General features: G+C 47.9%; 2 protein-coding genes across 16 annotated transcripts in view; both read left to right on the forward strand.

The window, feature by feature from the left end:
• Nucleotides 1-6034, forward strand: part of MTMR3 (myotubularin related protein 3) — a 74673-nt gene extending 68639 nt beyond the window's left edge. For 3 of the 15 annotated variants that reach the window (XM_045585699.1, XM_045585694.1, XM_045585696.1), the window contains 5 exons: nucleotides 388-439; nucleotides 779-889; nucleotides 1331-1419; nucleotides 2192-2218; nucleotides 4029-6034. In XM_045585699.1, the coding sequence (XP_045441655.1) occupies nucleotides 388-439; nucleotides 779-889; nucleotides 1331-1419; nucleotides 2192-2218; nucleotides 4029-4200 (451 nt within the window). In that variant the 3' untranslated portion in view covers nucleotides 4201-6034. The other 12 variants (XM_045585697.1, XM_036449781.2, XM_045585700.1 and 9 more) reach the window with 8 other exon arrangements.
• Nucleotides 6035-9366: 3332 nt separating this feature from the next.
• Nucleotides 9367-13466, forward strand: part of HORMAD2 (HORMA domain containing 2) — a 49329-nt gene continuing 45229 nt past the window's right edge. Inside the window, exon 1 of the mRNA XM_036449730.2 lies at nucleotides 9367-9378. The gene's annotated coding sequence lies outside the window, so the exon portion shown is untranslated. The remainder of the gene's footprint in view (nucleotides 9379-13466) is intronic.

Here is a 13466-nt window from a genome sequence, read left to right on the forward strand (position 1 = left end):
GACATTGTAGGGTAATGTCCAATATTCCTATTAAATATAGTGCTTGTCCTACTCTGGTAGCACTGCCCACGCACCATGGGCTGTACCAATGCAGGTTTAGTTCTTTTTTAACAGATACTCTGGCAGGTGACGGCAGAAATGGAGAAGAGGTTGATTTCTAGCCCTAGCACTGATGGGGCCTGGTAAAGCAGTGGGGTACTGAGGGGAGATTGTCAAGGAGGCTGTCTCACTGGGTGTGCTAATGTTCTAGTATTTGGTGGTGTTGGACAAGTGCAAACTTGGCTCTGAGGCAGTCAGCGTACATTAAAGACGGGCTCATCAGTGACTTTCAATTACAACTGTCTTCTCCGTTTTTCCTTCACACTAATGATGATTTCTCATTTTCCCGAGTCCTTCAGAGAGAGGACAGGCCCAAAGCACTCAATTTCAGCACACAGATGTAAGCGGCAGGGTTGGATTGACAGGCCCACTGGGGCAGCTGACACTGAGTTCCCACACCATCCTGGTCACTTCTGCCCCACTCACTTCCTGGAATCCAAGGCCCAGATCATTGCACACAGCCTTAGACCTGTGTATCTCTCTTCCAGCTGAGCTCAGCCCTGTCTCTGCACCTGCTCAACCCAGTTCTTGATGGCTGATGTACTGTACCTACAGATTCGGCAGCCTTAACACCAAAGGCCCACCCAAAGTCCCCAGTGCTCCCTCTTCTTTTCCAAGCCCTTCTTCTTCAGGAAGGAGACCAGGTTCATTCTCCTCAGCTGTGTTTGTTTGCCAACAGACTTCAATCCCCGACTCGGAAAGCAATCTGGATCAGAACTCTTTGTCTCGCTGCAGCACAGAGATTTTCTCTGAAGCCAGCTGGGAGCAGGTGGATAAACAGGACACAGAGGTACAGGCTCAGCCCCTGTTCTGAGTGCCATCCATGCAACTTTTGCAGTTCTTCTCCACCCCCATCCCAAACCCTTCCCCTGGGCAAGGAATCGCCCCATAGCACAGTTAGCCTTGAGCCTCTGTGAATCTCGGCGCCTGTGGATCCCCACGGAGCCTAGAATTTTTGAGCCAGGGAGACTCGGCGAGCTCATTGCCTCTGTCAGCTGGAGTTTTGCCAGCTCTCATAGGGACCCAAGTTGCTGCTGCCTGCCATTTTATCGCAGGGGAGTTTGGAGTCCCCTCCAGGACAATGATTTGGACGCCTTTCTTGTACTGCCGACATCAGACCTTCTGGTCTGGTGCCCCCAGAGACAGTTTGGTCTTTGTGACTCTTGGGCTCTGCTGGTAGCAGCTGGATGGCCCATTTCCTGTTACTAACCTGGCCCCATCTCTCTTACAGATGACCCGTTGGCTCCCTGACCACCTGGCTGCCCACTGCTATGCCTGTGACAGCGCCTTCTGGCTCGCCAGCAGGAAACACCACTGCAGGTGCCACTGGGGGGTGTGGTGGGCCAGGGTGTGGGGTTAGATTTGGTCCATGGAGCCTGTAGCTTGGAGAGAGGCAGGCATCTGGCTGGCAGTATTGTCTTAAGACAGCCCCCTGGTCCACAGGACTTCTCACGATTTGTGCCTCCGAAATTGGTGTTTGCAGAACTGCGTTTGGTGCCTTTCTCCCCGTTCAGAATGATCATGACTGAATTTTGAAATGTGCAAATTATGTCCCGTTTTGTTTCGCTTCCCAGATTGGTGGGTCAGTAGCCACCACTCAAATCACCATTTCTTATTCCCAAAACTGCTTCCCATTCAAATGGCTGCTATGAGCAAAATGGTTTTCCAGTTGTGGACAGGGAACTTCATTTTTCCTACTTCTTACCCTGTTTCCTGACCCCAAGCTTGGTTTCCTTTTGCTAGTGGTGAGCAAAAGTAGCTGGGAGAGCAGTTGGACAGCGGAGGACAGTCTTTAAACCTGCAGGCTCCTGACTTCTTCCTTCCTTCCTTCCTTCTTGGTTGGGTAGTGAGTTGCTCCTGATGCTTGGCCCCACCTGGGGTGGTGGCTAGAGGATGGTCAGTGCTCTTGGTACAGGAAGTGTATGTGAATCATGGGAAAGCTTACACACCTGAGTGATCCCAGACAAAAACATGGAATCACCTCTTTGTCTAGTAATGACATTTTTAGGACCATATATCTCCCTACCCTGCGCCCCAAGCCCAAATGTCTTTGGTTGGCTTCTCCTCTGAGCTCTTTCTCCCCTCCTTGCAGGGACACTGACCGTGTTGATCAAACGTGGTGAGCATTTGCAACAACATGTCTGTGATGTCTGCATAGCTACAGTAACTTCACACTAACGCGCCATTCCCCCTCTCGGCACTCATTGGGATGTAAGCTGGGGCTGGGAGCGCAGGCAGGCAGGTGGCTTCCGGGAGAACCAAAGCACCAGCTGAGGACCCTTAGGGCTGAGCCAGGCTGCAGCCCTGCACTGCCTCCTGACTGCACGGGCAGCTCAGCCATCTTGTGACAAGCAGCAGTGCTTCAGTGGGTCTTGTGGAATAGCCTGCTGGATTTTTAGAGGCTTTTTTGGGGGGGTGGGGGGTGGGCAGTCATTCTGAGATGCCAGAATAATGCTAATGACTTCTAAGTCAAACAGCATCATGCGCGCGCCCCCCACCCCCCCAAGAGACCAGAAATGAACAGAGGTTGTCTTTCCACAGAACGGTTTGACACGGAAGACTTGAGGGGAAGACTCCACTTAGGGTGTGTCAGGACCCCCTGAAGTCAGATCGAAAAGCTTAACTGATCAAATTCATGTCAGGATGTGTTAAATAAATGTGAATATTCAAAAACAGATTTAGGTAATTTTTCTGTGTAACCACAGGTTCTTACTGACTTACTCTTTTCAAAACAGAGTTGTGAAGTACTACATTCCAGAAAGTTTTGTGTTTTAGTTTTCTGTCCTTTCATTACCCTGTGTCTAGACTTTTCCTTTGTGGTGTTTTTTTTTTGTTTTTGTTTTTCTTTTTTTTTGTCCTGAAAGGATCTTCTGTATTCTTTCCTCTGTGCCTAGCTGGTCCTTAATCCAGTACTAGGTTTGCATTCTGAGGAACGTAAATGAAAAAAGAGTGATGTTGGCTGAGAAGAATTTCCCTTTGCTGCTTTCCCCGTCTTTGGCGAGCTGCGTTAGGCTCCTCGCAATCTCCTGTTCTTGGCTCATTGGGATTGGTTTGTCCTGTAAGGCCCATCACAGTGGGTTTGTAAGGTGGGCAGAAAGTCATCCTCTGCCAGTTCCCTTTCCTGTTAGCTGTGACAGGTGTCTTGTTTGGTGTGCACGCACGCACACACACACACACACACCTTAGAGGCGGGCTTTCAAGTGGAGAAGGAGAGGGGAGGCATGAGGCCTGGAAACAAGTCAGGCCTTCAGGCAGAGCGATCGGATAGTCCCTGGAGTTGCATGGGGGCAGGGAGTGAGCCATCATTGACTGATACCTATCTAATAAGGGGATGTGTGCATGTGTGCTCCTCTGTGATCTGTCATTTCACCCTGAGCATGTGTCTGTCACTGGTTGCTTGTCTCTGGCTTTGCATGCTGGACTCAGAGAGTCCTAGATGGCAGCAATCTATTCTCCGTGTTGCTGCCTGTGAGCCTCTGGGGCAGTGGTCCTGTGGGCCAGGCTCCTCACCCCCAGCTGGGCAGCTATTTTCTCAGCTGCAGGGCTTGTGGGAGTTCCCCTGGCCTCTGGCCTCTCTGTGACCACCCGCTACATAGAGGCTGTGGCCACAGATTTTCCTGGGCCAGGACTTACCCATAGAGCTAGCAGCTGCTTCTGCCCTGGGCTCATTTGCTTTCACAGATCTCTCTGGAGCAACATCCTCGTGTAGACCTGGTACCCTTGAGCCATAGTGACGAGGCTGTGACTGATAGGTAGGGTTCCCCTCTCTGCTTGGCTTTTTCTTGGCTAGACAAACGAAAGTTCACTCTTAGAGGAGTCTCCAGCACATTTGAATTGCACACAACTAATTCCTGCCTTCTGAAGTTGGTTTCCCCACCCATATCTGCTACCAAAACTAACATTGTTTTGTTTCTTCTCCTCACCTCAAGGAATTGTGGGAATGTATTCTGCTCCAGTTGTTGTAATCAGAAGGTTCCAGTTCCCAGCCAGCAGCTCTTTGAACCCAGTCGAGTATGCAAGTCTTGCTATAGCAGCCTACATCCCACGAGCTCCAGCATTGACCTTGAACTGGATAAGCCCATTGCTGCCACTTCAAACTGAAACTCCGTGACCTGGGGCAGGCAGAGCCAAGCTGCTGCTCCTGTGCCAGGCCCGCCCGCCTGGCAGCCCGTGAGGCCCGCGCCCTTTGGAATGGGGCTTGGAACCACCTGTGCAGAGTGACAGAAATTGGGATGTACCACTGGATTGTAAATTGATTTTTCTTTCCTGTTTTTTTCCCCCCTCCCCTCCCCTTTCCGTCTTCCCCCCGTTCCCCAGAAGAAAAATGCTCCCCTGGCTGTCTTGAGGAAAAAGGAAAAGTGTTTAATGGGTACCAGAGATTGCCAGGCCCCGCTAAGCTGCCTGTTGTCAGGTGATACTGAGGGCTGGCTTGGTTTCTCAGGATGGAAGGAGGCTGGTCAGAGTCGGGAGTGGAGGCCTGAGGATGCACGGGAAGGGCCAGTGCTAATTTGTGACCATTCCTCTCGCCAATCAGAGCTGGTTGGAAACCTTGGCTGCTGAGGAGGCTGGAAGCATCTTCCCTAAGAGCATTGCCCTGGGCACCCGCTCCCTCCTGCCAGGGGCCAGTCCTACCTCACAGGCAGAGGAGACTGGCTTTTGGGGGAAGGAAGGTGTATGTTCTGAGGCAGTGAGAGGGGAGGGCTGGGTGGTCGGCATGGGATTGTGTGAACTTGATCCAGGGCTCCCTTCTGTCTAGGGTCTGCCTCTTCGCCAGGCTGTGTAGTGCTTCCCACTCTCTGGCATAGGAGTGCAGACTGGTCAAGTCTGTTGCTGTGGCCAAGGCCAGAGCCTGCCCTGAGCCCAGGCACCTGGTCCCCCAAACAATCTCTCGTCCTTGGCTAGCACAGGGAAATCCAGACTCAGGGTTCCAAAAACTCCCCACTCCCAAAACAAATCATGGACCTCCCCCTCCAGGGGTAGAATCAGCCTTGTAGAGTTCAGCCTCTGGGAAGGGGCGTGTCCCACACAATCAGCCTTCCGCTCCTGCCCTGCCCCTGTGCTGCCGCCAGCAGTGAAGGCCGCCGGGTGACTGCGGTCCTCCGGTCCTCGGAAGTGACAGCCCATAAGCAGTTCAGGGCACCTTCCCTCAGTAAGCTTTGATGTGGTCCCAAAGAGCCTTAAATCAAGAGTATTTGTGGTGGAGGTGGGTATGGGGAAGGGGTGGAGAGTGAGGTTGTGCTTTGTAATCTCGGTTGGCATCCATGTTTTGTGCCTGCCCTCCCTTCCTGGGTAGGGCCATGCTTGGGCTGCTGAAGCTGCTAAGTGGTCACCAGGCGGATTGTGGTGAGTGAGTGGTGGGGATGAGACCGGGGAGCGCTTTCTGGAAGCGGTTCCCTGTTCTAAGAAGCTCTGTCTCAGGAAGGCGGCTCTGTGTGTGCCTGGCTAGGGTTAAGACGGGGCCCAGAGGCCATCCCTGGAGCAGCCAGCCCCCATCCCGGCAGAGCCAAGAGCACCTGAGCACGAGCCGACCTCCCGTGGCAGCAGGTGGCGGAGGGTGCATTTGGTGAAACAGGGTGTGGCTCTCCACACTGTGGTCTCCCTGCGCTGACAGGGAGGAGTCAGTCTAAGTGAAGATTGTGCATTTCTTAGTGACAGGTGCCAAGAGGTTATGATACGGGTTTCTTGGGTCTGATGTACAGTGTGAATAAATGCTTGCAGCTCTTAGCCCTTTTTGGATCAATGAAGCACTTTTTTAATATTTTCCTTTGTATGTAAAGGAGGAGCCGTAACTCTCCGTAGCTGTACATATAACCCTTTTTCCTAAAGAGGAGTCAGTGCTCCTATATTTTTCATTTTTTGTCAAAGCAAGAAGTAAATACTTTAGAACTGTTAAATATATAAATAAAGTGAATAAAGTTTAGTGTTCCGCATGGTAGCATTTGCTAACACGTTCCGATTTTTTCCCTTCTGGTTTGTCCCTCTGTATCCCTTTTCTGTCTCACTCAGAAGCAGTGTGAAGTGCAGCTGGGAACCTGGCCTTTGGCAAAGGAAAACTAGATTTCTTTTCCCCTCTGGACCTTGGCAAGGACCGTACCAGGACCAGGATGCCCCAGCACTGAGACACATTTCTGTGGTGGTTTTGCCCCTAACATTTCCAAAGCCACAAAAGCAGGCAGGCACGGATCAGTCAAGTGGTTCTTCCTTATCTGAACAACTGAGCATCAGCAGTACTTAAAACTACCGCTGGTCTCCTGCTGCTGCTCTGGCTCCTTAACCCTGCCTACCCAGGGAGCATCAGCTGCACCTGTAGCAGCTGAAAGACGCCGTGGGGAGACCGGCTAGCCCAGTGGTCGGCAAACTCATTAGTCAACAGCCAAATATCAACAGTATGATGGAAATTTCTTTTGAGAGTCAAATTTTTTAAACTTCTAACACCACTTCTTTAAAATAGACTCGCCCAGGCTATTTTGTGGAAGAGCCACACTCAAAGGGCCAAAGAGTTGCAAGTGGCTGGAGAGCCGCAGTTTGCTGACCACAGGGCTAGCCAGTTTGCTCTGATTACAGTAGGGGTGTCGAACTCAAACAGAGAAGGGGCCAAAATCTAAAATCCAGCCTCAATCGCGGGCCGAATGGTTTACTGAACAGTCATAAACTGTCATTGTGATGGAAACGCAGCGGAGTGCAGTGATGACAGCGCAGTTCGGGCCACATTGCAAGGCCTGGCGGGACGGATTTGGCCCGAGGGCCTTGTGTTTGACACGTGGATTACAGCATCAGCCCAGGAACTGAAGGGTCACAGGTTCAATTCCAGTCAAGGGTACATACTTCAGGGGCAGGCTGGATCCCTGGCCCCAGTTGGGAAGCAACCAATCCATGTGTCTCTCCCTCTCCCACTCTCTCAAAATCAGTGGGGAAAAACTAGTGAGGACTAACAAAACAAAAAAGATATGACATGAACAGGGATGAGAGACTTCGGACAGAAACTGAATAAGATGTGGTTGGAGTATGCCTAACGAGGGGTCTGGGAGGAACCTGCTCCTTAGGTGTGCAAGCAGCGAGCAAGGCCTTAGCTTCCAATCACGTCCTGGCCAGCTCTCCCTCCGCACAGAGGTGACTTCTTCCCGCGTGTGTCACTGTTGGGCGTCCCTCGGGGGTACGCTGTGCAGTCCCTCCCTGGGGCAGGCTGGTGCTGAGTGGTGCTCAGATAATGGGGTCCCCACCCAGTAGCTCATGCTGTGCTGGGTGGGCTTTGTTGAAAGGGGACCTGCTCAGAGCCCCTCTGAGGCCTTAACTCTGAGGCAGGCTTTTCAGGGCCAATTTCTGCATGGTCAGTTCCTCTCCCTAGAACACAAGCACGAAAAACAGCTCAGCTGGTGCCAGTGTGGAAGCTGCAAGTGCCTTCCGCCCATGTTTGAGAATTAGCCTGTCTTAGGGAGGAGAAGCTGCTGTCGCAGCTGCCCCCAGTCCACACGGAGCCCAGCAGTCCGTGCAGACCAGTTTGTAGAGAATCTGTCTCCCAGCCAAGTGTGTGTGTGTACACAGCTCCCATTGTCCCGGAGGCCTCACAAACACCAGCAGAACCCGGCAAGTCTGTGGATGCCCACAGGTGAGAGCTGCAGAGACCTGCACCGCGTGGGCGGAAGGCAAGGACGTGCCCTGAGACGACGGCTGGCTGTATGTGGTTCAAGGCCAAGGCCAGCTTTCTTCGGCCCGCCACGTGGAGGAACGTGGTCTGAAGGAATGGGGTGGTACTATAGTGCCTGAGCTGAATTTTCCTATCCTGGCACTCAGTATTTCCCTTCTTTCTATACTTTGGCCTCCTTATCCCAGACCCCAAATGGCAGGGCTGTCTTAATCCCCTGGCTTTCCTACTGAGGATGTATAGAAAATTTTTTCTTCAGTAATTTTGCTGATATGCTCCCTGTTCATGTATATGTTAGCAAAGAATATCCTAAGAATTAAAAAGGTACTGTGGCAGATTTGAAGGAGAATGAACAAAGTGGAAGTTATTTAGGATTTAAGTAATTTCTAGCTATCAAAGAATATCAAGTGGGGAAATAAGATTACAGGCAATTATCCTTGATATCCTTGGCTGCTGCACACTGAGAGGAGATCCTGTGCCTATTGAAGGTGTTAACTCGAGCCTCTACTGATCCTTTCAGAGTGAGAACTGATCGAAAGGCGCTTTCTCAGGGTTTATTAGCTGGCTGAAGTGGCCTGCCCCCAGCTGCACTGCCCATCGCTAATAGCAGGGTTAAAAAGGGGGCCCTGGGCTCCAATGACCAGAGGTTGCAGGGCCCTGACTCTCCACCTGAGCTTGGCATAACAGCTGGAGTCCCAGCTGCTCAGTTCCATTTTCTAAGAACATTTGTTCTAAGCTGAGGTTACTGACAAGATTTCCGAAGACAGGAGGAGGAGGAGGCAGCCTCCTGAGCCTCTGACTCAAACAGGAGCTGCCGTGCTGACCGCTTCCTGAGCACATTCCAGCACGGCACCGTTCCACCCGCGCGTGGCGTCCATTCCACGCAGACACCAGCTGCCCGCCTGGCGAACAGGCTCGCTCTAGGCCGGGACAGGCACCCTCTAAAACGGGAATTACAAGGTTTTAAATGTGCTCGTACTTTATTTACCACTTGGTCTTTTGATTCAGACCTGAGTTCTTAACTTTCTTATAGTGCTCACAGCAGTTGCATTTCAATTGTATTTTCAGCGACACTTGTTTTATTTATTTTTTTTATTTATTTATTTTTTAAAGTGAATTTTTTTTTTTTATATATTTTATTGATTTTGTATAGAGAGGAAGGGAGAGATAGAGAGTTAGAAACATCGATGAGAGAGAGTCATCGATCAGCTGCCTCTTGCACACCCCCTACTGGGGATATGCCCGCAACCAAGGTACATGCCCTTGACCGGAATCGAACCCGGGACCTTTCAGTCCCCAAGCCGACGCTCTATCCATTGAGCCAAACCGGTCCCGGCTTGTTTTATATTGGCATTTAAAACTGGCTTTTAGCTGCCTCCCAATTGGTTTATAAGATTAAAAGAAAAACACATAACCAAGAGGCTTGGCTGCTGCTTAAGAAATACACTGTGCTGCTTCTGATAGTAAGTGCTTGCCTACTGTGACAGCATTGATTCTGTGTAGCCTCCGTGACCATTTAAAAGTGAATAACTCATTTTCACCCACAGACAGGCGTGGAGCCCCTGAGTTCAGGTTCAGTGCGTGGAGAGTGAGGGATCAATCAGCTCAGCCCCTCAGTCTGTCTGGGAGATGGCCTGGTGGGGAGGGGCAGTGGGTATGGAGTACTGGCTTAGTGGTGAAAGGCCTTAGATTATCTAGTGTGTTTTTCGTAGTTCTGCCAGGCCTGTGTGGGGAGGGAGCCCCAGGCCCATTCAGTATTAGGCTAGGTGAAATCGGACTTGAAGGAAGGTTTTGGTGTTCAGAATCACTGATTTAGTCCAACCTCCTGGTTTTTGTTGAGACTGAGGCTTAGGGCACAGCAAAGACTCATCCAGTGTTCCCAATGGATAAGGAGCAAAGTGCGAATTTAAATTCCTTCCTGACCCTCCCTCCCGAGTGTTCCTATGCTTCTAGAAGACAGCCGTAGATAAACGGTTACTTTAACCTGGTCCTCTTGGAGTTAGCCGAGCCAGAAATCTTAGAAAACAGCTTAGTTGCTTCCAAAAGTCTTAAACCCTCTTCCTCCTTCCTAATCAAAATCAAAATCAAAGGTTTTAATATAATTCAGTGTGTTTTTTTTTAGTTTTCCGTTTAACCTCTCAGATACATAGAAAATTCAAGCTAGTAATATATTTTAAGTTCAAGTCCAAACACTATCCTAAACCAGTGAGGTTGTGGGGAGCATTTTTGACTAGTGCAGATGGGTAGTTGTGAACTATCTTAGCATCCAATTTATTTCTGAATTTATATAATATGGAGGAAAAAAATCCTGACTATATAGAAAATCAATTGCAAGTGGTAATAGTCACAGCTTGCCTGCAGTCTCTGGTAAGACTGAAGTAGATGCTTGATAAAAACAGGTTAATAGAATATTCAGCACCTGCTTTCAGTCCTTACCCTTCACATGTCAAGAATCACCCACTGGTTATAATCACTAAAATTATTTTATGGTGAAAGCCACTAGCATGGAGTTGCCGCTGGGCTGGTGGTCACAGCACTGAACGAGAGCCCTCTAGCTCAGCGACCCTGAGAGCCCACATCAGCACAGCAATGAATGCCTTCGGTGAGGTCTCAGGCAGCCTTAGTGAATGCCTGTTCTGCATCTGCATGCTCATATTAAAGATGGTTTTTAATATTTAAAATTACATTTGAAGGAAATATCTGCAAAGAACCCCTACAGCACTGTGTCAAAAACACAAGTTTGGTGGAAAGAACCTGTTTCTGTCTCTTCCCTTTTCCCCTCCACTCTCTAAAATTCCATGGAAAGATACCCTCAGGTGAGTATTAACAACAAAACAAGATAACAAAAAGCTATTAAATATATGAAGCAAGCGTTGGCAGAATTATTGTGAGAATTAGTAACATTCTAATAATAGGTTTCAATTTCCAACTTTCCATAATGGAGTGGCCAGATAGATCAAGAGGGAAACAGGACTTGAACAACACTATAAACTGATCAGACCTAACAGACATACAGAATACTCCACCAAGCCTCAGCAGAATACACCATCTCAGCAGCATATGAAACATTCTCCAGGGTAGATTACAAAACGAGTCTTAAGAAATTTAAGAAGTTGAAACCATACCAAGTATATTTTCTGATCACATGGATAAAACTAGAAATCCACAGCAGAAGGAAAACTGGGAAGTTCGCAAATACGTGGAAATTAGACAACACACTTGAACAACCAATGCGTCAAAGAAGAAATCTCGAGGGAAATTGAGAAATACCTCGAGACAAAAACAAGAAAGGCTAAGAATCTGGCAAATGATTCCAAGGATGACGATTCCAAGGATGACCAAGTTTAGTAAAAAATATAAAATTTGTTCCCAATACAGGTGTTCCTAGTCCAATTCTTTCCTTCTTCCTCTAGAACTTGATGCTATCAGTCACTTCTTACACTACATCTGCAGTTACTCCTTTGCTACAAGATTCTTTGTTTACCAATATGGGTGTCTCAATGTAATCGTGCTTGCATTTTTTTGGGGGGGGGAAAGGGGGGATATTACTAGTTAGGGTGAAGACAATGATTAAACCATATTTAGAAAGAAAAAGCAGTAAAGTTTAAGTCAGAAAGGGGACTGCTCAGTTTGGATATTTCTACAGTAATCAAGGTAAGAAGTAACCAGGACCTGAGATAGAGTGGGTGACATGAGAATGAAGGAGGAAATAAATGCCAGAAAAGTTAGCTAATGACTGCATGTGGGACAAAGGGAAAAGGAAGAATGAAAGAGAATGGGTTCACCCTAGCTGGGGGCTCAATGAGTTGGAACTCATCCCAATGTACCAAAGATTATGGGTTCAATCCCCGTCAGGGCACAGGAATGAGTGGAAAATAAATCTCTCTTCCCTCTCTCCCTTTCTCTGTTTAAAATCAATTCCAAAAAATTTTTTTAAAAGAAAATGGTTTTCAAGCAGAGACTTCTGTAGCCACACGTAACAAATAATACAGGCCCTCGCCAGTTTTGCTTAGTGTATGGAGCACTGGCCTATGGACTGAAAGGTCCCAGGTTCAATTCTGGCTTTCCGGGGTAGTTCTTTTAGGTGTAAATTATAGTAAAACTCATGCTGTTCTTTCTCCCTTCTATTTTTAAAGCTATGTAGGTAATTTTTCTGTGACTTCTTACTCAGTTTCCAGTTGTTTAACCTTTCTCTAGGAAGAAATTGGTTTTTGTTGTTTGGTTAATGAGAAGAAATGTTAAAAGGTCTGCCTTAGCTGTTTTGTATTATTTAATCCATGTCATGTGAAGATCCTCAGTACTCTGAATCCTAAATTAGGGACCTTCCCATCAGAGGTCATTAGTCCTTACACATGGAATTTATTGCTAAGTTAGTATTAACCAGGGGCCATTTGGAAATTTATAACATCATTCATGGGCCATACAAAATTATCAGCTTAAAAATTAGCCTGGCCCTAGCTGGTGTGGCTCAGTGGATAGAGTATCAACCTGCGGACTGACGGGTCCCAGGTTCGATTTGGTCGAGGGCACATGCCTGGGTTTCGGGCTTGATCCCTATTAGGGGACATGCAGGAGACAGCCAATCAATGATCCTCTCTCACCATTGATGTCTCTAACTCTCTTTCCCTCTCCCTTCTTTTCTGAAATCAATAAAGATATATTTTAAAAAAAATTAGTTTGCTATATTTGATCGAACATTTAATTCATCCGTAATGCCCTGGCAGGTCCGGACCAAATGGTTTCACGGGCCTTATACGGCCCACAGACCAGACACTCCCCACTGCTGTCTATACTGTAAACTAAGGGAGAAACAGCCCCCTATGACCATGGCTACACCACGGTCCGGAAGGAGTTCTAAACCATTTTTTGGTAACTGACATTTTCCAAGCATCAAATGTGAGTCCTAGTCAAGTAAAAGGCCTTAAAACATGGGCTGTCAGTAGTGGGGGCATTTTGGAACATCTCAGATTTCTGTGCAATCATGAAAAGTCAGTTTAAAATCTATTTCATTGGAAACCTTTTCTATTAAATGATAAACATTAAGAGAAAGAACATCATTTTACATGTCACCAAAACTTCCTAGTTGGCAAAAAACAGAAGCAAGTAGACAAACAGAGCATTGCTTTAATGCTTGAGAACTCAATAATGTCCCTGACATCATTTCTTCGTCAGGGCGCTCATGCAGGCCTGACACTTGCATCCCTGTCATTTCTTGTTCCAATTCATTACACCCCAGGCTTTCCCAGAAACACATGACCCACATGGAGATTCTTTGGCTGCCAGCAAAGATCAATTTGAAGGATGCAGAAATTGATATGCAACCCTCGAGTGGCCATGAGGTCCTAATAAATTGCCACCTACACGTGGAGCTGTTTTGTAGGTTGACAGTTGAGTAGGCAAAGCAGTAGGAGCTCAGATTTAGACCTTATAGTCGGGGCTTATATCGATTGGCTTCTCTTTGGCGGCCAAAGAATGGATCAAATTCAGAAGCTAAAGCCAAACTGGCAATCCTTTATCTTTTCCTTTCTCTTAAAAAAAAAAAAAAAATACCCTAAGTAAGTTAGGCAGTGTAACAGTTTACACATAGAGGCTTGATTTAAAACTTAGTTATCAAAACCATTTAGCCACTCTTTCCTTCTCAGTAACACTGAAGATTTTAGGACCACAGTCACACTCATAAACACATTTATAAACATTACTGACACCCACCCCCTAAAAAAACACA

Source organism: Pipistrellus kuhlii, unplaced genomic scaffold (assembly GCF_014108245.1).
Source record: "Pipistrellus kuhlii isolate mPipKuh1 unplaced genomic scaffold, mPipKuh1.p scaffold_m20_p_20, whole genome shotgun sequence".
Taxonomy (NCBI): domain Eukaryota; kingdom Metazoa; phylum Chordata; class Mammalia; order Chiroptera; family Vespertilionidae; genus Pipistrellus; species Pipistrellus kuhlii.